Source organism: Pagrus major, chromosome 21 (genome assembly GCF_040436345.1).
Source record: "Pagrus major chromosome 21, Pma_NU_1.0".
NCBI classification, from domain to species: Eukaryota; Metazoa; Chordata; class Actinopteri; order Spariformes; family Sparidae; genus Pagrus; species Pagrus major.
Window position 1 is genome coordinate 17675678 of NC_133235.1, and position 26238 is coordinate 17701915.

A 26238-nucleotide genomic window follows, 5' to 3' on the forward strand; every position below is an offset into this window, starting at 1 on the left:
ATTCTGGTGATTGGGTTGCAGCAAGTCTGAAAGAACCAGCCGTTATTGCCCTTTTAAATATCAAACATGTACTTGTGATTGGATCTGCAGCTGACACAAAGTCAAATCATTTATTGCAACAGCATTGTTAAAAAAACTGCACAAAATATTTTTGTTTTCATTGAAAAGGCAGGTTTTCATAATTTCCCTTGCAAAATATCAGCAATCAGTAGCTTCAATACAAAGTACCTGCACAGACCCTCAAAAAGAGTCATGTCAAACTTAAGATTGGTTTGATTTTCAACAGGATAACTGATGGTAAATGTAGACACAGTGCTGTGTGGCAACCCATCCACTAAACAGCACGCCAGTCGATCAGACAGTGACTCAGTATAAACAGCCCTCCACTTTGAGTTTCTGAACTGAAACGACAAAGACACTCTTTGTCACGCTGCTGTTCATCTCTGCAGAGCCTGAACAGCGGCGGACCTTTTTCACAGCTGGATGAAAAGACGCATTCAGACTCAGAAACCGCTGCGAGGGGCTGAATTATGCACTGCATCAACACGTACAAGAGCTGACAGACAGCATCCTGAGTGACGCTGCTGAAGAGCCATTCAAACATTATCAGTTTTAATTTGGTGTAATATTGTGCAGCAAAGACAAAACACAGCAAATATGAGATACAATGTTTGTTTATTATATGTTTTCCTCAACAGAGGCGTTAAAAACCACCTGGTGACGACAAACTATACTGGTGAATGAATAATCTCCTCATGTCCTGGAAATCAGCGAGGGCACATCCAGACAACTAAACTGCTCTCATTTGACCTCTGACCTCAGCTTCAACACAGAAATATTGAACTTTAACAGGCGTGATACATTGCTGAGAATCAGAATTGAAGTGTGGTCAGAGAAGAACTTCAAAAAGAGAAGCAGGATGAATATTTGACATATCGATACCTTTGTTTCAGTTTCTTTAAACCTGTATGAGTATACATAAACATATACAGACACGAACCGACAGCTTCTGTCAACCCATGAATTAAAAAATGTTGTGCAAATGCTTCTTACAAACTAATCTATGAACATTAACACACCCATCACTCGCTCCTCAGCTCACACATTAAACTGCGGCACATCATCAGAGTACAGTACTTTTTCATAAAGCAACTTTAACACGTGACACATTCTGCTGATGCTCCCGACACGGACACATTAAGGCCAAAATCAATTCTTAAGACAATATGAGTAACTATCGGAGGGGGAAAGATCTGTAGTGGCCAATGTTTTTTCTTTTTTTTTTAACTGTCGCACCACCAATAATGTAACCAAGATTATACACTGGTTTTATATAAAGGGTAAAAATCGAAATCATAGCATGCAAAACAAAATATAACAAAAGTAACAAACGTTTCAGTTTAAAGAAAACAAATCTGATCGCTTTGGCTCAGTCAACAACCAAGATAGCACCACATTTTTAAGCGTGTTAACTGCTGTACTTCATATTCTGACTCTGGTGTCGTTTATAGTGTGATGGAGGGTTAAAGACAAATCAAATGACTTGTTATGTAGCGTGAGTATATTGTTGAATTTCTGCCCGACTTGACTTGCTTGGAACAGTTTGGGTTGTCTGCTGGCAAAATGGTTTGCTCTCACTTTCGGTTGCTGATGGAGTTAAAACCTATGATTGGTTGGTCCTGCACACCAACTGCAACTTGAGAATTCAATTTTATTTTTATTCAATCCACCCAGATTTTGAAAAATGTCAGCCTGAAAAACCAAGCTGTGGTCTGTTGACGTTTAAGTGCAGACATTCCTGTTTGGTTACCAATGAAAGGATCTTAAAAGGGAAGGATAGCCTCCGATGTTTGTGTTGAAGATGATGTCATGGCAGTTTCACCCGGCATCGCCATGACGATCAGCTAAGAATCCAGCCGACATTGAGGGGGTACCAGCTGCAGCAGAAAACCGAGAAAGTACCCGTTACCCCAAGCGTGTCGAGTCAGGTCGAGCATTAGTGTGCTTTGAGAATAAAGGGTTCAGTATGCTCCAAATGAAAAGCTTTCTGGACTGACTCTTAACAGCATTTTGGACGAGGTGTGCTGCAGCTGACAGTTTGGATCGGTTTATAATCTGCAGACTATATGACAGTTGATTCGTTTTGTGTCTTAAATGTCAGAAAATAGTGATAATGTCTGTTATAATTTCTCCGAGCTAAAGCCGATGTCTTTACGTCTTGTTTTGTTCGATCGACAGCTCAGAGCCCAAATATGTTCAATTAACTTTCATGTATGACAAAAGAAAAGCTTTAAAATCGTAACAACTGAGGAGCTGGAACCAGCGAGTCTTTGGCATGTTTGCATAAAAAAAACGATTATTCAATTATCAAAATAGATTTTTTTTCATTTTCTTTTGTTGAACTTATTGTTGCTGCTCTACATAACTCCTGTGGATTCACCTTGTTAATGAATCCATTCATTGAATTGATTTTGCCATATTAAATGCTGGTGTGACCGGGCCTTCAGGGCTGTTAAGAGCTTCATCTTATTGGGAGTACTGAGTATTAAACATCTTGTGTAGCGTCCAGATTTGGCTTTTCGGTTCCTTTTAGAGGTGGTGCAGATTGTAAATTTGTCAAAGGAGGTGTTGGGGCAGCTGTTCAGGTCTAAAACTTGCTGTGTTTGTCAGTTTTAATGCCTCTGCCTCGTGTGTCCAATCCCGTTGCCCCGCTGAACCAGCCATTCAGAAAACACAGAGCTCCTCTGCTCTTCCCTTCCCTTCGCACCAAGTGCAAATAAACGTCTGTACTTAAATTGTCCGATGACTGAGACACATGTAGAAAAAAAAAACTCAAAACATAAAAAAAAAAAAAAGATGAAGTGAAATGTTAAATGGCGCACAAGACGTCCTTTCAGTCAGATTTGTTTTCCTCGTCATCTTTTTCAGCTGGGGGCGTTTCCTGAGGCGGCTGTCGGGGTGAGTCTTCGCTCTGATTGGTGGCTTCTGTGGTTTGCTTGTCCAGTTTGGTCGGGGGCTCCTCTATCTGCGGCGCTGCGGTTTGTGTACAGTTGATGGGTGTGAGCGCTATGGCAGGCTGCAGGGGACAAAAAGAAGTGTCTATATAAGATGGCTGAACTGTGTCGGGCAGAACACAAAATGTCATGGCGATAACAGAAGACAGAAAAGCTGCAGGTAAGACAAACAAAACCAAAGATTATACAGTGATTCCTCTGTCCACAGCTAGATTTGAAGTTAAAAGGACTGTTTTCATCCCAACCTGCTTTATCAGTTAAACCAAATCAAAGGAGACTTAAAGTTGTCAGAGGTATTCCTGTACAGAAAGATTACAGTCCAAGATATGCATAAAGAAAGAGGAAGCATATCAAAGAAAATCCCACAGGAAAGTCCCACTAAACCACACAGACAACATATGAGCTAATCTACAACCCCAGGAGCACCTATAATAGCTTCGCTACTAGCCTAGCTCAGAAAAATAAAAAACAGACATTTTAATGGTGTAAAGTAGCAAAGCCCAGATGAATACCTGCAGTGACATTCACAGACAGCTGAGCCCTCAGCAGCAGACTAGAGCACACCCACAGTAAAATAAAGGAGCAGCGATGGGAGGGAAGGAGGGGGACAGTGAAACAGAAAGAGGCAGTTGGAACGGATGGAATTATTTAAAGGGGTTACTCAACTTAAAACTCTACGTTACTCTGCATGTTATTTAACTAGATGTTTTTGTGTTTTCTTTTCTTGTTTTTTTTTTTTAAAGTCTTTTTTGTTCTTCGGTAGGCGGTAGGCAGTCATATCAAACTGGTATTCACCACAAATCCACTTCCAGTCCAGAACTGGGGCAACTCCCTGCGCCACAGAGCTACAGCGAGGCTGGTGAGCAGAGTGCAAGGCACCAGGTAGAGCAGGGCCGGCTGACCCATCTGCATCACAGCCAGGGCCACGAAGGTGATCAACAGGCCGATGCCGTACGCTGGCAGGAGAGAGAGACAGAGAGACGGCACAAATCAGGTCAACAGCTTCAAAGTGTCCAGTCAACATTTAAATAATGCAGGTTTTTCACTCTAAAGCCACATCCACACTGGATTTATTTCACTAGATTTAAAAGTTACCTGTGCTGGTGAGTGACTTCCTTCCCTTCTGAAATGCTTACGTGGGTAATTTTTTACCTTTTCACCAGTAATAATTAGAGCCAGAATTACCTGGTGTTTTTCAGTGAACCAACTGGTCCTGCTGTAATTCAAGGCCTAGTCCACACAGACAGGTATTTTTGAAAACAGAGTTTTCAGCGAAAAACTGAGCGTTTAAGCACCGTTTCAGAAATAATCTCCGTCCGTACCAACACACCTGAACAAACATACCACATGGCTATTAATGTGTACAGGTGGAAACACGAAGCAGATTGTAGACTCTGTGGTTGGTGGCCTAGAACGATTTTTACTTTTTTAGTTTTACTTACGTACTCGCACTACTCAAAATTAGTTAGGGATATGGGTGCTAACATGCATGTGCATGGATATGCAATAAAAGCTAAATGAAATGTGTCTCAATATTTTTGGGGACCAAAAAAAAAAACACAAAACAAAAATTCAGATGTCATTCACATGTCATTTTGAGTATTGTATATTTACTTTTAGTTTCTATCATGTATATTACAGGTAGCGACGCCAGTACCAAAGTACATTTTCCTGAAAACAGGACAAAAATGATGAGGCAGTGAAATGTAAAGCTATTTTTATTAAAAACATTGTCAGCAGCCATTTTCGTCTCTCTTTTCCATCATTGTATTTCAATGTCTGTTTGTGTCTCTCTAATATGGACAGTATAGCATCCGTACTGTCAGTCTACAAACTTAAATACTACCATATCATAACACATAATCCGACTTCACGTTTGTCAATGATGCTACATACACATGAGATCGATAAGAGTGACGGATAAGGGAGTGCACATGTCTGCTTCACTGTTTCCAAATATCTTTCTGGACAAAACATTTTTAAACCGAGTTTCTGAATATCTTCACCCTGGAAGGAGTTTTCCAAAAGGTAAGTTTTCAGAAACCTAAAATGCTGTTAACACGTGTACAAAAGGCAAAAATGCACAGAAAAAGTTACGTCTTAACAAACACCTGTGTGTGTGTACAGGCACTAAATCTCCTCCAGAGTTATGTCCCCGTATTTTTAAGATGTATTTGAGTTTTTCTCAGCAGGTAGAGCTGCTTGTTCTCCTACTTCATTCTTTTAAAAACTTCGCTCAGGGTGTAATTTGACTTTTGTGTAAAAATTAAGAAAATCACAAATGTTTTCATCTATTCTGTTGGATGAAAACATGTTAACATTTGGGAAACAGTATCACATTAAACAATTAACAGGAAATGTAAAACCATCTGGAGGGCAAGATGCTGTAAAAGCTCATTTAATGGGCTACTGTAATGATTGTAATGTAAAGGACTGGTATTCTCTATTTGCTGGGTCCAGTAGAATGTCCATGTCTATTACAGACCACACCCTGTAATATTTTATTCCCCACCTCCCCCTGTAACACTAATTCTGTCCAAATGGGGCTCATCATAACACTGCAGCAACAAGCACAACCCCTCCCAACCCGCCACACATGTACGTACCGATCGTGCAGGCCACAAAGTAGATCCTGGAGGATTGTGTTAAAATGTCAAACCTGTGACAGTACGCCACCAGAAGACCTGACACAAGAAACAACAAAGTGGCATTCAGATCAATAATTTAGCCACGTTTAATCACATTCAGACATCGGACTAAGTCTTAAGTATTTTAAGTGTTTCCCTGCACTTTATAACATCTTACATGAATACTGGATATTTCCTAATATGCCAGATAAGCTAAATTAAGTTAAATGTTTCAAAAAAGAAATGAAGGAAAATACTTGCAACGTGCGATTATACAGCATTAAATATGAATGTTTTCTTCAAGGAAAGTCTAAATAAAGTGGCTCTGCTTACTTTTTTTGTTCAATAATTTTCTGCTTGTGACAACAACAAAACCACATCATGAGTTTTAAGCAGTTTCAGTTGCTCGTGGTCTGACGACAGTTCATTACCTGGAACTAAGATATCACCAAAGCCCAGGAGGGAGAAGGGCCGGTCACAGAGAGCCAGGGGAGAGGAGTTTAACCTTGGCACTTTGAGCACCATGGGGAGCTGGAGGAAACACAAATACCTGTGTTAGTATCAGCTACTCCTCTGAGCTGAGGGGAGTTGAGGAAATTAAAACCAAGCTCACCTTTTCGTGTGTGGCAGAGTCAGAGGGACCAGCTGCGACCTCCACCATTATACTCTCCCCGCTCTGTGGAGAGAAGGTCACGGGTGACGTGAGCATGACACACAGTAACAGAGACAGCAGACTCATGAATAACGTGAAAACAGTCTTGACGTACATTTGTAAAGAAGGGTGTAATAAATACGAAGAAAACATCGTAGACAAAAAGGACTGACAGCAGTAAGGTGCAGGCCTGCAGAGAGACAAGAACACATCAGGTAAGTTTAAAACCAACACGGTGTGTGAACCAAACATTTATTATTCAGTAAAACACGATTAAAATCTCAAAAAAAGTTTTATATATTTTAGTTTATGAGAGTGCTCAACCACCTTAAACGTGGGGAGTCTGACTGTTTTGAGCATGTAGAGACAGAAGGCGATCCCCAGGGCGTCCTGCAACACCCACGCCCACCTGGAGGACACATAACGAGACTGTGAGTCATCATATAACGTACCTGCAACATGTCATCACACAGACAGAAAATGCTACCATTATGTCACCAGACATTTAAAAAGCATCACTTACAGAAGAGTACAGGTGTTCTGAAATCAACTAAGGAAAAGCTTCGCCTACAGACAGAAACATCATCCTTTTTAAAATATAAATCACATGATGATACTGTTGTCTCTATCTGCTTTATGTTTGTGTAAAACCTTTGTACGTATCAAAGGACTAACACACTGAAATTATTCTTGACTGGATTATGTGCAGAAACTAAATGCTGTGTTCTCAGACTTGACGAACACAAAAAGTCAATGTCAAATGTTCAGAGCAGCAGGAAACGGGAACCTTCAGGGAGGAACTGTGTTTCAGGCCGTCAGATTGATTGTAACAACACTTCCTTGTCAAACTGGCTTTATGAAACATGTAAATATATTCCAAATATGCGGCGACTGGCTGGTTTTTCTTTGCACATGTGACTGAATGTGACACTTACTGGTCTTCGTTGCGATACACCATCCAGGTGATGCTGACACCGATGCAGAAGGCCGACAGCAGCAACATGCGGATCTGCGGCCGCTTGTGCAAGTACGGCAAGTTGTTCTCTGGGACCCTGAATCAATAAATATAAACATAAGCATTTTATTGAGAGCCTCCTGAGTTTTTCATTTATCTGCTTAAGGGACTAACCCTTACTCAACTAATCCTCCAGAAAGAGACGAGCATTTTAGCATCCTCTGGACCTCATCTTGTTGGTGAAATTTCCGTTTTCTATTTATTATAGAATCCTTCATTCCACTATACTCCTTTGCATATTTTATGTTATTTTAATGTATTTTATTCTTATTTCATTTATTACTCATCTATTTTTGTGTCTACATGTTACTGTATGTTTTAGTGTGTGTGCAAGGCAAGCTGTAAGATAAATAAATCTAATTTAGCTATCCCAATCCATGAAATAACTAACTTTATTTGACCAAATCAATCTGGTTTTAAGTTGCTTCCCTTTCCCCAAGAGGGCTGGGTCCTATTATAAATTGGGGCTTGTCTGGGATCTGAACCCAGTACCTCAGAAAAACAATAGGACATGTGTTGATGTGATTTCTGGGCAGGTAAACTCATGAAAACATATTGACGTGTCTCACCTGCACTTGCAGAAGGGGAGTCTCCTGACAAAAGGCCATAGACAGCTGTGGAGGCCAACCGAGGAGGCCACACAGAAGATGGCTATGACCCAAATGGCTGAACAGAGAGGAAACAGCAGGCAGGCAGGAGATCAGTGCATATGATCACATAATATCCACTCATACTCTACGTGGAAATACAGTTTGAATATCTGAATGGTGGTATGAGTTTCACCACTGTGTGTCCAGTAATCAGTGTGCTGAGTGAATGAACAGCAGCTGATCAAAGACGCTCAGCGGTCTGTCAGCAGCTATCAGTTTTATCAGGGAAATGATCACAGCACTCAAGACGTTCACAGATTCAGATCTGTAAACTGCATCTACAGCCTCACAATGCTGGACACTGAGCAGCTCTGCTAGAGGAAATGAGGATAAAGTGTGCGCTGTTGCTCAAGCAGCTTGGAGGAAGTTTACAGTGGAGCTTAATGGAGGAATCATTGAGTAACTTTGTTATCCAGTGTTTGCTCAAATGGTCTGGGCTTTTTCACCAGCTATCTTCTGATTCTACATCCTGCTGTAAACCATCTGACACATACTGTGGGGAAGTGATGACATGTGAAAGAGAGAATGTAAAATATATTTTAGCAACAGAAGAAATTTGATGTTGTTTCCAAAACAATCACTATATATAGAGGTTTAAAAATGAAAAGAAAAGACAAAAGACAGCCTGGTGAGAGGAGCGCTTAAAATCAGGCGCACTCGTGCCTTGTCTCAATCAAGGTAAACAAGGAGGCCTGTAAGATGCAGTTGAAACCTCAATTTGAAATGTATTTTCACACAAGGAAAGCATCGTTAATCATCATCTTGACAGCCTCTATTTCAAAAGTAGGGAGGGAATTAATACAATTTTATCTAACTACAACTACAACTAACTACAAGGAATCTCTGTCAGTCTGCTCTTTGCATATCTTTAGAACCGTTAATCTACTTCACACTTCACGCCGGTTTCTTGCTGATGACCAAAGGAAGGACCGTGCCAAATTTGGTGGAGTTTGGACATGTGACACTTTCATTATTGGCTAAAGTTGGGCTCTCACATGATCCCTCTCACGTGATCTCGCTGGGAAGCAGACGTAAACTAAATGGAGATTAGCGTGCTGCAACAACTGGCTGTGGTAAAAAGCGCTAATGTGTGAAGCCTGACTGCGTGCTGCTGATGTAATTATGATACAGAATATTTATCCTCAGTGACAGAGCTGCTACTCTGTTGGAAAGTAGTGGCACTCGTGCGACTAATGTCATTATTTGAAATTATCACTTTACAGACATAACAACTAACACTGTTGTCTTCTTTCTTTGTGAAATGAAGCCACAATCTGGACCATTCCCTTTTCTCTGCAGGCATCGATAAAAGGAAAAGATAAGCTCGGAGGCACATGATTCTTATGGATCTGGTTGAAACTGGATCTCAACTGGAACCAGTTCTCTATTCCCATCCCTACCAAAAAACAAATCAAATGCCTTACTGAGTCATGCGAGACCACAGTGAGCGAGGGCAAAATTACAGACTAGCTTTGAGAGGCAAACCATCCCTCACACAGCAATAAATACGGGGCAGACAGGACTGAAACCACTATTAATCTATTGCTCACACAAAAGTGGATCTGCACAGAGAGGCTTTTAAACAAAGCATTAATATCTTTGATCGTTATGTGTGAGTGCATGTGTTGTACCCAGGCGGTCGTAGAAAAAGTAGAGTAGCACTAGCATGCTGCAGCACATGACCACGAACACACAGATCATGATGGGCGTGACGTCTACTGTCTCTTCGTCCTGCTTCTCCGCACCATCGTCCCTCTTGTGCTTCATGTAGCGTCTGCATGAGGAGAAAAAAAAATTCGGAGAGGCACGCTTATTTTTCAGACTAATGATCGGTATCTATGCACACTCATCTGTTTGTGCCAGCTTATTAAACAAAACAGTCCTGTGTAAAACAGCCAGTCAGCCTCTTGGGTTTTGTCATTCACTTGTTTTGTTAAACAGTATTCATAGATGGTTTGTGATTCGCCAAAGCAGCCAGGACGATCATCCCACCATCCACAGTGAATATTTACCATCGCTCGACCGCCTGGCTGGCACTCGCTTCCTTCCTGAGTTCGAAACACACAACTCATAATCCAGAATGTTTTTTGCCAGCGGTCGTGTGCGTCAGAGACCCCATCTGACTGTGCCCTCAGTCACCTTGGCAACTCCATCAGGAAGGACGGACTGGGATTGGCTTAAGACAGTGAGTCACTCATGGCCTCAAATAAACAACAGTGGCCTTTAGTGGAGTCGCAGCAGTACAATGCAGACTGCTTGGTTTGAAAAGATGAGACAACTACGACCTTCTCCTCCAGGAGAAAAACTGAGCAGTCAGAGACTTTTATTTCTTTGCCAAGAAAACGGTGACTAATTTTCCCCGGAGATAATCTCCCCTGATAATAACCTTTGATTCAAATTTAGCCACCAGGACTGAAAGCATGGCATGCACAGGAAAAAGGAAACTTTGGGTCCTGTGATAATGTGATGTTGTGGAAAGGAAGGTTGGGTAAACTGTTACTGAACACTATGAGCTGCATCATCATGGAAAATCAACTACCATTTTTGCCCCTCAGAAGACTTCAACTTTACACGAATTAAACTACTTTTGTAATACTTTCCATGTAATTGCAGTCAGCTTGGATTTAAAACACTCATTTTAACCCAGAAAGTGACGGTATCTCCTATTCTGAAAATAAGAAGTTGAATTTTATGCCTTAAAATGTCTTAAATAGGTTTTATAAATAGATTTGATTATGAAGTTGACATTCTTTTATAAGTTTGCATTAGCTCCAGTCTCGCTTTTAAATGTGTTTTTGGGCAAAAATGTGTTCCCGGTGTAACAAAACAGAACAAACAGAAACAGCCAATAGCCTCTAATCTATCAGAGCACACTAGCTGGTGTGTCGCAATGTGGTGTGCAGACTAACTCCTTGCATGAACAAAATACTTCCAGAAGTACAAATTGTATCTGTTAACATTATGTTGATCTAATATGGGTAAATATGGGCAGGTTCAACAAGGTCTGGCTCGAGAACGCCACACTTAGTGCTTGGTTGAAGCCTGTTGAAAATAACAAATTGGAAGCTCAAATCAGGGGATTAGAGTAGCACGTGAAGTCAGAAAAAAAGAAAGCTGCTGTAAAAAGCTATAAAACGCCTGACAAAACCCAATGTGGTTTGTTAAACATCGGGAGCATTACCAAATTCCGGCCCTGGCAAAATCCACTACTACTCCAGTCAGCGACCTGCACACAGCGCATATGGGTTGGGTTTTTTTGCCAGCATGGACATAAAAAGGTCTTTAAATCTACCTTGATGAAACCTACAGAAACCCTGTGTAAAGAGTTATTTCTGTACGTAACTAGCATCAAAACCATGTAGAGATAACCCCACGTTAGCTGTCCATCTCTCCATCGTGTCCACTTACTTCTTGCTGTCTCTGCTGCCGGCCCAGTAGCCTCCAACGGCGACTGTTCCTACTGCCATCAAGAAGATTATCACCATGTTGTAGTCCACTACCGGCTCATTGGGTGCATACATGGCGACCAGTCTTCCTTTACCAAATGTCTGCAGGAGTTTGAAACAGCACTGAGTCAGGTGAAGGCTAAAAGATCCATTTTGTATTTTTGTTTGTCTACTACACACAATTGCCTCTGCAGGTAGACTGTAAAATGTTTAGAGGTGATCAGGAAGACAAAAACTGATACAGTAGGAACCTTTAGGTAGGTTGTTTATTTGCACCATCTGCCGTCTCACCTTGCTTATGTCCAGCATATCAGAGTAGCTGAGCAGTGCTACAGGAATGTCAATCTCCTCATATTGAGTCTTGTTTCCTGCTGGTGGTGTCTGTTATAATAAACGGGGAAAAAAGAAACATGTATTTATGTTTTCTTAAGTGTTTAAGTCAATTTAATCTTGATGCACAGTGACTACAAGAAACAGCCTTAGGATGTTTGTAGTTCTGGGCAGGGTTACCAGTCTGTCCTTGCTGACGATGAGCAGGCCCTTGGCACCGTTTATCTGGGCCAGTCGGACCTTTTCATAGAAAGTGCAGTTGCCTCTCATCACCATGGGGATGCGATTTGGGAAGCCTCCCTCCGGGACGTCGGAGGGTGAGCATAGGACCGATGATGTCAGGTCATGGATCTGAAGGCGTGACTTCAAGACAAAATTTCAAGAATGTTAACCAGAGCTGGAGGAAATTCTCAACATGGATGAAAAATATTTTCTTGCTAATGACATTTATTCATGTTAATTTCTAATGAGCCTGGATACATTGGTTGCTTTCAGAGACAGAGTGCCTCTTGAATAAATGAAAATGAGCCAGATCTGGGCACTACTAAAAGACTGGAGTCAATACAGTTGCAGTCTTGTCTTTGATGACGGATGTATGAAACTATTTCTGCATTTTAAAAAGCTTTGCATGAGACTGTTTTAGAAGATTTCTTTTTCTAATGATACAATTATATCCCAAAATGAAATCCCATTTACTCGCACATGACCTAGAAACTGTAAATCATGTATTTATTTCCTGCAGCGTGGATTACTGCGACTCAATACAGTCATAAAGATCTCAAACATTTCCAGCCTGTTCAGAAAGAAGCTGCCAAAGGCATTGAAGTGGAGATCAGATTTCTGCATCCCGTCCGAGGCTTCCTGAAACACATTTTATTGATCAAATTCCTACCGTTATTCATCCCCACTGTTCTGTGTGGCTGTGTAGGCATTTTATCATCATTATCACTGCTTACAAAGACTTAGTTACACCTCTTGCTTCTCACTTACTGCCTTATTCAGGTCCTGAGGTAGACGCGCCCACTGTGAGTTGAAGAATATGCAGTAATCCTTTCCTTTGCTCTTGCCCTTGTCACTGAAATGGGCCATGCCGAACTCTCCCACCACCTGTCAACACAACAGCAACGTCTGTATCACTCCACGTCAATCAGATATTTGTAACTTTGATTTTTGAATCACAGACTTGAACTTTATTTCCAGCCACAAATGAGCTGTCCTGTATTTCTAAATGTTTTTTATATTTAATTACATTTATTCATGGGTGTACAAAACACCAATCCAAATAATAACACAAAGGAATGCAAGATATGGATTTTTTTTTCAGCCATTACTGATAAGATAAACCAATAATTTCACATTTAAATAAAACACTAAAAAATAACTAAATTACATGAGGGGAAACTAGCCCAAATATAATACACACATAAATACACCCTAACACAACAACAACAGATGATATACTGTAGTACATATGGTCCATCTTCTGTTGCTCTACCCTGAGCTGCACAGGCAGCAGTCCAACACTTCTGAATTCATCACTGCCAACATGAGTTTGAGGCGACGCAATCTACGAGCATTGTCAGCACATATATTTTGGCTTTGTCCAATGTTGAAAGTCTTGTTGGCAGCTTGTAAAAGGCCTTTGGTACGAAGGGGTGGTATGAGGCATAACCACCGACGCAAGATTAATAGCTGAAAATGTGATACAGAACAGTTAACTCATAGGATATGAACTCAGGAGGCACAATGTCGAGAGAAATGGGAGAAACAGACAGTGTTTACATGTCAACGACACGATAAGAGAATGGACAGCTGAATATTTCACAGAAAGTGTTTATTCTTTTTGTTACTTTCTCTTTCTCTGAAAGGAAAACATATATCTAAACAAAGGAGAAAACTAACAACACTTGTAAATTAAAGGAACAGTTTTTCGCCTGTGTATTTTAAACAATTGTAATAAAACATACACTGTATTTTGCTGTTTAATTGCAGTTGTGAGTGCTATTCATGTGTAAAATGTATTAAACCCAATCTGATATAAATGGGATGGACAAAATATTATGAACAAGTTTCAGCATGAAGCAATACAGTGCAGCAACAGCACAAACTACATATAGGTGAATGAATAGCTTGAAGATAAACTGAATATTTTACTGAGGAAGGAATTGCTGTTAGTTTCAGCCAGGTCAGTCTAATAAACTAGAAGATAATGTCAGATGGACTTTTGTTATCCAAGCCTTGACTACAGTCATTATGATGCTAAGTGCCTGAAATAAAACACTTTTTCTCTTTGTAAAGACAGTCTATAGTTAGCGGAGAAGAATAACTACCGGTCAACCTTGGTTATACTTTGACTCAGCGGGTCAAAGTACAGTATGATGAGCAGAGGAATATTTTGCCCTCAAGTCCCACATTTCAGACGCGTTACCACAGGTTTATAACTGTAGCACGATGCGAGTTGTTAGCTAACGTTTCCTGATGCACTGTCAGTTAATCCCTACCAAAACGCGGTCTGTCGTAAACCTCGTGTTGGTTTCAACATTGCGGTGAAGCAGAAATAATCCTCCGTGGTTAACATTACGCGAAAAAGGTGAGTGTTGTGCGAGTCTCCAGGGCCCACGGTGATCTCCGCAAGCTAACAGTCATAGCATCCAAGCTAATAATCCCTGAACCCCGTCAGGAAAAAAACAATCTGTCCGTGTCAGCCACGTGCCGCCGTGCGCAGTAAACGCGCAGAGAAACAGTTTTTGAAGAAATACACTCGGTCTCTCTCACCTTTTGGATGAGAAAAGCGGCCCAGAACAGTGTTTCAGGGACCCTCATGATGCCTAGCTTGTTGTTGTTTCCCCCATCGACCGACCAACCAACCAACCGCTCGGCTCGAGCCCCTCACGCTAGCCCCCACCAGCTGTTCTAACAGGCCACGCCCCCTTTCTCAGTGCGGGAGTTTTAATTGGCTGTGAGCGTCACGAGCGAGTGGCCACGTCCCTGATTGATTAAAGTCGAAGTCAGTCAAGAAGACAAAATTAAAGTCCTTTAAAATCTGTGCAGACCTTAAAACAGGTTTACAAAACATTGTGAGAATGATTTAACGAATTATGTTAAAATAACGCAGGCGTGGTTGAGCTTTTATGGTCTGACTGACTGATTTTTATGTTTAGGTTTAGTGTAAAATTAGCTTGTTAAAGGAGACATACAGTAATATGCTCATTTTCAGGTTCATAATTTTATTTTGGGTTACTACTAGATTAGGTTTACTGGCTTTAATTCTCAAAACACATCAGTTTTCTCACACTGTCCAGTGCTTTAGCTCTGCATTTCCCCCTCCTCTGGAATACCCAGTCCACTCTGATTGGTCAGCTCAAACACGCCTGAGCCAGCAAGGCTAACAACACCAGAGCAGCTGTGCTGAATCAATTCTTACGTGCCAAACTAGCAGCCAGGCAGAAATTATACAAATGTGCGACATGGTGACGTAATGTGATGTTGGGACTTTAGGCTTTTTAACTTAAAAGACCTTTCACATGTCCAAGAACCTCTATAAAACACTGAAGGAAAGGAAAACGAAAAAGCATGATACTGTAGGTCTCCTTCAATATGTAATGTATGACCATCTACACTTTCAAAGTGCATCAACTTAATTATATCTGATTCAATATGTTTTAACTGATCAATATAGATCATACAAGTAGCCAGCAATAATTCAAATAAATAAATAATGCCGTTTTGGTTCATATTTAAAACACATTATCAGATGATTTTTTAAATTTTTCTATTTTTCTATTTAAGTTTCAAAATTTTATTTTATTTTATTTGTCAATTTTTGAATGTATTTTTCAATCAATGGAGGATTTTGGTCATCTCCTGTTTTTAACACAGTAAAGTTTTTAATTATGACCTGTCAAGGGACTGCAGATGTAAATTAGCTCTAAGCAAACTCTGGTACAATGCATTAAATGGCAACATTAGTGTTTAATATTGTACATGCTCCCTCTACAAATAAAAAGAACAAATACATAAATTAATAAAGAATTTGGCAATTGGTAATAAATCATGTTAGAGAAGTCCTTATTAAATTAAAAAAAACACCATGAACACATTTGTTGGCCTGAAACACATGACATGGACTCTTGAAGTCTGACTTGAGCTAACAGGGCTGGTAAGGCGGCAGCTATGCTTTCCATTCCTAACTCTGTATTTTCTCTAAGTACAGTTTACTGGATAGCCTCCAGTATAACTGATAATCAGCATCTTCTCCTACTTACTTTATACTCATAAGGTTAGAAAATGTTGTTAGATAAACATGCAGATAGTGACTTGATGGGTTTCCTGCTTAATTTCTGTTGCTTGTTGATTTCAGTGTAAATTAAATTATTTTTTAAAATGTCATTAAGGAAAATAGTGCATCAATGTTTGTTAGGGTTGAACTGACAAAATATCTTTTTAAATGGTAATAAATATTATAAAAGCTACGAAGCTAAAATTTTATTATAATCTTTTTGATAATTTATTATAACTTATTAAGTTATTCATTCAAATCTAGGTTGGGTATTGCTGATTCTTGTGATTTGTGTATAATGTGTGTTTAGTAGCCTGTATTTTATAGTAATTTCGTACCATAACCACACGTATATAGTATATACTGTCTAAGGACAAATACTAAAGTGATTAGTGTGTATTTATTATTGTTACTAGGTAACCAGTGTTATTTACATGACCTCAGTCTTTATCTCTGCATGCTCGATCTTGTTATTCACTGACGTACTGCAGCAGGTTGATTCACTCAGCATGATGTCACTCCATATGTTCGTCCTGCTGCCGGATATTTACCTGCATCAAGCGCAACATCACCGGAACTTCAGCGACTTCTGCCTTCACAATAAAAGGGGCGATTTTGTTGCGTGTTGCATTTAGCAGTTCTGCTCTGGCCAATATAATCAGCTGATATTTGCCTGTCACAGATATATCTGTATCAGCATATATGTTGTCCAATATGTGCTAAAATGAAGAGATTATAATGCAGAAAAAGATGCTTGGGTCATTTATAATTATTAAATTCCTTAAATCTTTTTTAAAAAGTTTACTGTTTCAGTGCAGTGATGTCAATTTTGATAATAAATGCTATTGTTTAACTGTAAAGAATCCAGTGTTGATCATCACATTTGATGGATCATTGCAAAAAATGTTTGTATATTAATAACGTAATTTTGTACTGCCAAGTATTGATATCAGCATGGGCCCAGAAAATCAAGGATCGGTCAGGCTCTTATCCAAATTTTCCTACGCAGTGCAGCCACAACAATCTAAAAAACCTTTAACTTACAAGCAAAGAGTGATGGTCTAAGCGTGGATTCAAACATTTTTCCACAACGCCATAGAAATAAGTGCACTTAATCTCTTTTTTTTCATAAAACACCTAAATCTAGGAAGGTTTATAAGAAAAAAACACCAGACCAAGCTTAGGAAGGAAAAACAAAAATGTAATTTGTGTATGATTGAGTGAAAAAAAAAAAAAAAACAGAAAAAAGAGTCTTGGCATCCTAAATGGTAGCAGATGTTTTGCAACATCAAATTCAGGACTACTTTCAGTACACAAATTACTGATGTTTAAGTATGCGAGGTATGCTTTCAGTGATCTTTGAGAATTATTTAAAAAATGTGTAGATACCACACCAAGTTCCTCAAATAATATATAGAAAAATATATATTGTGTTTAGTATTAAAGCACACCAATAAAACGCACTTAAGTGGCTCACTATGTAACCAGTCAGTTGGTTGGGCTTTTATTTTTAAAGAGATAACCGGAAGTTGTGTGCGTGTTTCACCGGTGCTACCTTGACACGGGTCCGTCTGGGAATTTTACACACAACTACTCTGGAGGGGGAATGCAGCACTCGTAGCCAACCGTACTGTAAGTATACGCTGTAGCAATGTCTTCACACTTTACTTAGCTAAATATATACTTTTCTACCGGCATTTAAACGTTATTAACCTAATGATTTCCTCACTGAGGTAACACTTTCACAGTCAGAGAAAGCCGGCGTTTATACAGGATCTTAACGTTAGCTTGTTAACCAGCTAAGCTAGCTGCCTTCTGTCGCTGGGATACCTTTGATTTCTTCCTTTGAATTTTATTACATTGTTGTCATCTTGAGTGATTTAATATCTTGTACTTGTGGCACCAGTTTTATTTAGTGTTTGTAGCTATAAGCTCGACCTTTACGATGTTTTCACCGGCGGAAAAAAAAACGCATCTGCTGCCTGCTTGTAATATAAACGGCATTGTCGCTATAAGCTACACGTTATAAGCTACAAACACACATAGTTTTATTATAACCGTGTTTTTTATATGCCAGTCGCATTAAACGAGGCTTAAGTGAGACAAATACTTGCTAGTTTGGCTAGATCCCAGTCCCTTTAATAGAGTTTGAGATATGTGGTCCAGGCAGGAGATGATGTAAGTAGGACTGGTATGCAGAGGTCTGACATCAGCCAGAAAGTCTGTGAAAACTAAAGCTGTGTTGACTCGGGCCAAATAAGGAGGAAAGAAACCAAGGTACTCAAGGGTGAATCAGGATGTGATCGTTTCTGGCTCATAACTAAGACTTATATAACAATTTAGATCTACTAACATGGCTTTGTTTTGATCACTTAGCTCTGTCATGTCCACACCACTCACTGCCACTATGTACTGTGTTTCCACCTTTCTCTTTTCTTTCCCACTGCAGTGAATCGTAAGGCATTGTTCCCGTCATCAAGAGTCAGCACACCATGGCTGGCTTCAGGCAAGAGGATGTTGAGTTGTATTATGAGATGGGAGAGGAGCTCGGCAGGTAGGTTATTGTCTTTTCCTCTCTGACAAAACACATATCTAAAAACATCAGTCAGTTTTACACAATATACTGTTTGAACTTGATTTTAACGTGTGTCTTTGGTAGAGGACATCTTTGAATACAAGTGTGTTGCGGTGCTTTAAAGTTTAAGATCTGCTAATTTATGCCATCTTTGAAGGCCATCAGAGATTCGTGTTTTTGCACAAGTAGTGTCGTGAATACAAATGTCTGCCTGCTGAGTGCTGACATTGAAAAACTGTGTAGTTAGCAGGTAGCACATGCAGAGTGAAATAAGTCAGGTGAGGGTTTAAAGCAAGGTAACGCTGCTGCAGTTCTCATTTAAAGCTGTACAGCAGAGCACAAATGCAGTGCTTGTAGTTTCTCACTAATAAAACCACATGTGGGCGTGAAGTGTGATCAGATCACATATAGTTACATGAGGAGTGTTTGAGATGCATTTCGGTGCCAGGTATGAGCCCGTCAGCAGCATATTAAATACCCTTTTTTATATTGTGCTTGATAGTTTGTGGGCGAGTCATCACATTTTAAAGTTCGAACTCAACTTTCTTTACATGAGCTGTTTTTTTCTGCAGTAATGCAGCAAAAGTGTGACATCACTGCCTCTCAATGTGCCTTTCCACCTCTGCTGTGGTGTAGAGTCTCTAATGGAGAGGGCACTGCGTGTGTGTGTGTGTGTGTGTGTGCGCGTGCTGAGAAGGAAAGGTATGCAGACATTAAATGTGGGAACATTCAATCCTCTGCACGTCATGCATTATGACATTCTTTCTCCTCATCTGCACATTGGTTTTATTGTCTTGTCAGTAATGTTATTTATTCATTTTCTTTTTTAAACATCACTATATAAAATGAAACTACAGAGTACTTATGCTTCTATTATCTTTGTTTACAAAGGCAAACACTGTCCTGTGTTGCACATGTAAGATTTTAGCATCACTTAGCATCAGTTTTCAAGCTCATATACCTGAGACTTGGACAATCAACAAATCATTTTTACTTCCAATTATTTTATTAATCAATTTCTTAGTCTAGTGTTTCGCAAACCTAGTGAGCAGGATCCCCCATTACCAAAATCTGAGTAGTCACAATATCACTGCAAAATGGATACTGGATACTTTAACCTCTTCAGGCTTCTTAAAATCCTTAAAATTAACCACTCTGAGAGAGAAAAATCACCTTTTGTTTGAATCACATGACGACATTGAGGCTATGATAATAATAATCTGGAACTGAACACATTAAGGAAAGCAGGTGTATGTTATCCTAATATTTTTAACCTCCCTTTGGTTTCTCTCCTTCCTGCAGCGGACAGTTTGCCATTGTTCGTAAGTGTAAGGAGAAGAGCACGAGTATCGAGTACGCAGCCAAGTTCATCAAGAAGCGGCGGCTGTCGTCCAGCCGGAGAGGGGTGAGTCGCGAGGAGATCGAGCGGGAGGTCAACATCCTGCGGGAGATCCAACACAGCAACATCATCACGCTGCACGACATCTTTGAAAACAAGACGGATGTGATCCTGATCCTGGAGCTGGTGTCCGGAGGAGAGCTGTTTGACTTCCTGGCTGAGAAGGAGTCTTTGACGGAGGAGGAGGCCACACAGTTCTTGAAGCAGATCCTGGACGGCGTTCAGTATCTCCACTCCAAACGCATCGCTCACTTTGACCTCAAGGTCAGCAGTCTGTTTGGTTAAGACGGCTTGTTTGTGAGGCTCTGGGCCAGCAGTCATAGTTGACGTGTCAGCGTGAAGTTTTGTTACGGCAGAAGGAGTTAATTTTGTTCTTGAAGTATCTGAGGAGGGTTTTCCATTTGAAAGACAGTGTGAGGCTGTAGACACAAGCACGATATAACCATGTTGGTGTTATTCCTACAACTAATAGAACTTCACTCACAAATACAAAAAAATGAAAGGAATAAGTCACCTAAGTCTTAAAATAATACGTCAACAATATAACAATAAGTTACACACTAATACAGAATCACTGTATCGTATATAATCCGCAAAATGTTGTGATAGTATCGTATTGTGTGTTACTCTGCTTTTCCCTCCACTATGATGTATATATGTGAATAGTATATAACCTTTTCTGTCTGTGAGCTGCTGGCCCAACACATAATGAGCTGGTGTCCTGTTTACTTACAGTGTTTCTTTCTTGGCTCACTGTTTACATGTGTACTATATACAATGACCTCATTCTCTCACTAATGTTCCGCCTTTGTCCTTTTTGTATCTTTCAGCCTGAGAATATCATGCTGCTGGACAAGAACGTCCCCAACCCCAGGATCAAGCTGATCGATTTTGGGATCGCTCATCAGATTAAAGCGGGAAATGAGTTCAAGAACATCTTTGGAACACCAGAGTTTGTTGGTGAGATCATGTTTCTCTCAGCTTATTTCACAGAAGGAAAATGTGTGCTGGTGTGTGCCCACGCTGGCAAGTAAGCTAAACCTTGTAAGTGGATGATAGTGCGTTTCAGATCTCCACATCTGCTTTGAGTTAAAGTGCTCATTCCTCTGTGCTTTACAGCGCCTGAAATAGTCAACTACGAGCCACTGGGACTGGAGGCGGACATGTGGTAAGATGTCAACATGTGTTTTTTTTTGTCCTCTGAAGCTTTTTACTGACCTGTGTGGCAGTTTTTATTCATGTCTGGTTCTTCTCTTCTCTGCAGGAGCATTGGAGTCATCACATACATTCTGTGAGTAATGATTCACATCACAGCTGGCTGTTTGCATCTGTAGAAACATAAATCACTTTACACCTCATCCATGTGTTTTATAAAACCTTTAATCTTATTGTCTGTGTTCCTGTAGGTTGAGTGGAGCTTCACCGTTTCTGGGTGAGACCAAGCAGGAGACCCTGACAAACATCTCAGCTGTCAACTACGACTTTGATGAGGAGTATTTCAGCAACACCAGCGAGCTGGCCAAGGACTTCATACGCCGTCTGCTGGTCAAAGATCCCAAGTAGGAACTTTTTCAGATTCCATGCCGAAAGTTAAGAGGAGAAATGTCTGTTGTGTAGAAATATTAAAGTGTCATTTTCTCACTGGTGGACTTTATTCTATTGCAGGAAGAGAATGACGATCGATGACAGTCTTGAACACCCCTGGATTAAGGTGAGTGTTTTATTTAGCATTCATTTCTGCGGATGTAGTGCAGCATCCAGTGACATACATTTTAACTCATAAAGGTATAGTTCAAAAGGCTGCAGCCCATCTTCTAACAAAGGTAAAGTGCAGGGAGCACATTACTCCAATGTTAGACTCTCTCCATTGGCAGCTGGTGGAGTTTGAAATGCAATATAAGATTTTTAATAATTACATATCAGACTGTACACGGTGAGGCCCCTAAACACTTTTCTGTAGTGTTGTCTCTGAGGTTGGACAACCTGTGTTCACTGAAGGTTGGTTGAGCCCGACTGTATTACAGTCATGCCAAAGATATGTTTGGGGCATTTAGAAACAGTTTCTCCATTATATAGTGAAGGAATCTTCACTGTCTCAGTGCCCATGTAGCACAAGCTGCGGTTGTGACTATTAGTGCCTTGTCATTGATTATTTGGTATCATGATTACAAATCAAACACATCCTAATTTCAGACCTCTTCGTTTTTCTCTCTCCAGGTGATCAAGAGGCGAAACGTCCGCCCAGAGGAGAGAGACCACAAGACTGAGCGCCGACGCCTGAAGACCACTCGTCTGAAGGAGTACACCATCAAGTCCCACTCCAGCATGCCGCCCAACAACACTTACGTCAACTTCGAGCGCTTCTCCCAGGTTCTCGAGGAGATCTCGGCAGCGGAGGAAGGCCTGAGGGATCTGGAGCGCAATCAGCGCTCGTGCCGGGAGGACGTGGCGGCGCTGCTGTCCATATACGAGGAGAAGGAGGGCTGGTACAAGGAGGAGAACCAGAGCATCTCCAGCGACCTGAGCCACATCCGCCAGGAGCTGCAGCGCACTCAAGCCCAGCGCAAGAAGAGCCAGGAAGAGACCCGGCTCACCATGCAGGCCGCCAACATCCTCAAGCGCAAGTTCGGGCGCCTGGAAAACCGCTACGACGTCCTGGCTGAGCAGGTGGCCTCTGAGGTCCGCTGGGTGGAGGAGCTGGTCAAGTCAATATCTGCAGAGAGGGACGGCCTCGGCTTAGGCAGCACGCCTTGAGCCGGGCTGACGTCCAGCAATGACACTTTTCCTTCTCAAGTAACCTCCTGCCCGTCTTCTCTGCATGTGTCTGACACAGTGGAGTATGAGTGGGTCAGTTGTCATCATAAGCTACGCTGCTGCTGCCCATCAGGAAAAATGTTCCACCATGTTATAACATGCTTGAGAGAAGGAGCAGGAAGCAGAGAGGCAATACAAAGAACCCATTCCCCCCGAAAAGGCTCATTCCTGTGTTTTATACATTTATTTATAATTTTAGAGATTTTACGTTCTGTTTTTTGACTGTCTTGCATCGTAGTTAACACAAATATTTGCAATCCTTATTGGCTTTTTGTTGTAGTTGTCAGTTTTGCAGATGGAAAAAACATTCATTTATTTTTCTTAATTTCCTTATTTCATCTTAAATTCCCAGTACTGTAAAAGACCTAGATGTCGGCTCATTTTCCTCAGGTTATCGGCCAGTCATGTGAGAAAGCTTCACAATATACAGTTTAGTGTAGAGTTCATGGGTATTTATTTATCCAGATACGTTTCAGATTCAATTGCAGCTGACACTAAATTCTCTCATATGTTAGAACAGAGTGGTGACAATAAAAGATGCAATAAATATAAAGCCTCAGCATAGAGAAGCTTTGTTTTACAGGTCTGTGAATAAAATATTATTGATATTATTTTATAATTTCCAAATGCTTTCTTGAAAGTTTCCTGGAAAGAACAAAGTAGATGCTTCAGCTAATTCTTTGAGTTTATTATAGACATTCATAGACATTTACATAAATGAAATCACACTGATTAAACCCCCATAAATATTATTCATCAATCATCAATCAAGAAGCTGATTCTTCGTAAATGCAGATTTTTTTCTTTGTTTTGTAGTTTGTGTGCAGGTTTTGCATGATCATCTCACCTGCCATCCCCTGACTAAAAGTCTCAAGATTGTGCTAGATTAGCATTTAGGAAATGCTCAGTACCAGTCGATCCCTCTCTGTTTTATCTCTCATTTGTTTTCCAGGAAACCTGGCAGAGTTGAAATTGAGAGATCAGCAAACCAAAAACATCTTGTTTGAAGGACTTTTACTTATTTCACCTTCAATCTGGAGCTTTTTGGTGTATGGATCTCTTTTTAAAGTCAGATCATTTGTGATCCATTGGGACGTACTTGTCTTTTTTGTTTTCTATCCAGGAATTAATTTGAAATTAATCTTAAATTACAGACCCATAAAATAAAGCGTTATCAGATTCAGAATGTATAGACTCATCTTTGCAGTGCCTGTAAACTGATCGACCGTATTGCCTCTGCGAGCGTTCATTTGTCATCGAGTTAAAGGAGAATTCTGGTATTTTTAAACCTTGACCCGATATTTACATGTTTGAGGAAGTAAATGATTCATACTTACCAAGAATTTTGGAATCGCTCCAGTAGACACGGCTGTAATGGCTGACCTACCCTCAGTTACGTCCACTAGAAGTGCTGTTTCTTGTCACTGAGGCTGAGGTTTAGACCTTTTTGTTAAATAATAAGATCTGTTTTCCCACCAGGAAGTCTCATTCAAGGAGAAGTCTCGCTCAAACATGTAAATATCAGGCCCAGGATTAAAAATACCCGAATTCCTCTTTAATGACATTTCTATCACATTGATACTGCTCAATGTCTTAAACGCAACAACTTTTGCACAGTAGCCTTGTAAACCAAATATAGTGTGCATGGAAACTTTGTCTGTAAACTGTAACTCTTGTCATTCTGACCGTCTCTGCACACTGAAACATTCCATCAGTCATCTCACATCCAGCCAAAACATTCCCCATGTAGAGCATAGAGAGTGTATTATTATTATTAATGTTGTTATATAGTCAGTAGTATTTTTGAGTAGAGAAATGTACCATTGTATCGTTTGCACTTAAATGATTATAGCAGTGTTCCAAAATATATTTTAATCTGTCTCTTACGTGTATGAATAGGTGCAAAAATGAAATGTCTGGGCTTGTCTCAAATAAATAAAGTTATCACTGTTACCAAGTTGTACTCTTGTGTTGTTATTGTATGAAAGTGAATGTTGTAGCACACCGTGAGGACTGTGAAGATGGTCATGATCATACTTCTTTGTGTCAGTACAATTTACATTCACCTTTCTGAAAAATGATTCTGTTTGTCAGTTATACCTTGTTTTCTCCATTTGTGTACATTTACTACAGCTACTGTACTTGTGTACAATCTCAGGTTAGTGCTACTTGAGTATTTCTATTTGATGCCACTGTATACTGCATTTCAAAGGGAAATATTGAACTTTTTACTCCGCTACATTTATTTGACAGCTGATTAAGATGATACAAACTAAACATATTGAGACAAAATAATGATGTAACAGATTAAACCAGTCAAATTATTTAAGATGTTTTGAATTAGTCCCACCTCAACATTCATGTATCGATGAAAATAATCAAATGATATCTTATATAACACTCACATGGGAGATTTTCCTGCTTTATGAGGAGGTCACTTTTACTTTTTGATACTTTCAGTACATTTTGCTCCAATTATTTTATCTACTTTTACTCAAGTAACATATGAAGTGTAGTTTAGTAGTGTGGCATTGCTAAAAAATATGTCAATGTGAATACATTTTAAAAAAGTTTAAATTAAATTAGATTACTACGGAAGCCCTAAAGGGCCATGCATTCATACATTTTATTTCCTCCGTTTTCCCGTGATAACGAGTTAATTTAATTTGTTTTCTCGACATCTCAAGTTATTATCTCGAAATAACAACTGCCGTTTTCCCGAGATAACGGGATAATTTTCTCGAGATCTCGAGATAACGAAACTTTGTTTTCCCGAGATAACGAAACTTTGTTTTCCCGAGATAACGATATAATTAATTCGAGATCATGAGAAAACAAAACGATAGTGTAGTATATTAAATCATTGCAGGAAACATCATTCAGTGTAGCAATGTCAGAGGAGCAGGAGCATATCGATCACCGAGTCACATATCTTTTCAATCAAGGTCTGACACAGGCTGAAATAGCATTATGCCTTGCTATTACAGATAAAATACACATTAGTGTGCTTAATCTAAAAAGACGGTTAGCAAGGCTTCAGTTATATTGGCGGCGCAATCTAAGTGAGCCTGATGTCGTCGTTAACTAGCTACATAGCTGACCAGCTACGAGGTCCCGGGTGTCTCCATAATCTCAGGCCTATCATCAAATGTTAAATGAAATGAACTCGTTATCACGGGAAAACGGAGGAAATAAAATGTATGAATGCGTGGCCCTTTAGGGCTTCCGTACTAAAGGGCCATGCATTCATACATTTTATTTCCTCTGTTTTCCGTGATAACGAGTTAATTTCATTTGTTTTCTCGACATCTCGAGTTATTATCTCGAAATAACAACTGCCGTTTTCCCGAGATAACAGGATAATTTTCTCGAGATAACGAAACTTTGTTTTCCCAAGGTAATGATATAATTAATTCGAGATCATGAGAAAACAAAAC

The 26238-nt window shown here is 40.0% G+C and overlaps 2 protein-coding genes across 4 annotated transcripts; one reads left to right on the top strand and one right to left on the bottom strand.

The window, feature by feature from the left end:
• Window positions 1–658: 658 nt before the first annotated feature.
• sppl2 (signal peptide peptidase-like 2) lies at window positions 659–14606 on the bottom strand. 2 transcript variants are annotated; one of them, XM_073491276.1, is made up of 15 exons: window positions 14510–14606; window positions 12725–12841; window positions 11915–12097; window positions 11696–11785; window positions 11367–11506; window positions 9590–9732; window positions 7878–7974; window positions 7229–7345; window positions 6621–6702; window positions 6409–6483; window positions 6255–6317; window positions 6073–6172; window positions 5621–5698; window positions 3810–3970; window positions 659–3076 (listed from the first exon to the last, which is right to left on the bottom strand). In XM_073491276.1, exons 1-15 carry the CDS (start codon window positions 14555–14557, stop codon window positions 2894–2896), a joined length of 1677 nt encoding a protein of 558 aa, XP_073347377.1. In that variant the 5' UTR covers window positions 14558–14606; the 3' UTR covers window positions 659–2893. The 2 variants fall into 2 exon arrangements, 1 of the variants encoding a protein (XP_073347377.1); XR_012180611.1 differs by having other exon boundaries at window positions 3030–3076; window positions 3681–3970.
• dapk3 (death-associated protein kinase 3) lies at window positions 14173–24754 on the top strand. 2 transcript variants are annotated; one of them, XM_073491279.1, is made up of 9 exons: window positions 14173–14324; window positions 18463–18567; window positions 19891–20251; window positions 20818–20947; window positions 21107–21155; window positions 21252–21278; window positions 21394–21546; window positions 21653–21698; window positions 22205–24754. In XM_073491279.1, exons 2-9 carry the CDS (start codon window positions 18506–18508, stop codon window positions 22739–22741), a joined length of 1365 nt encoding a protein of 454 aa, XP_073347380.1. In that variant the 5' UTR covers window positions 14173–14324; window positions 18463–18505; the 3' UTR covers window positions 22742–24754. The 2 variants fall into 2 exon arrangements, with proteins under 2 accessions (XP_073347380.1, XP_073347379.1); XM_073491278.1 differs by lacking the exon at window positions 14173–14324 and adding an exon at window positions 17518–17645.
• The last annotated feature ends 1484 nt before the right edge of the window (window positions 24755–26238 follow it).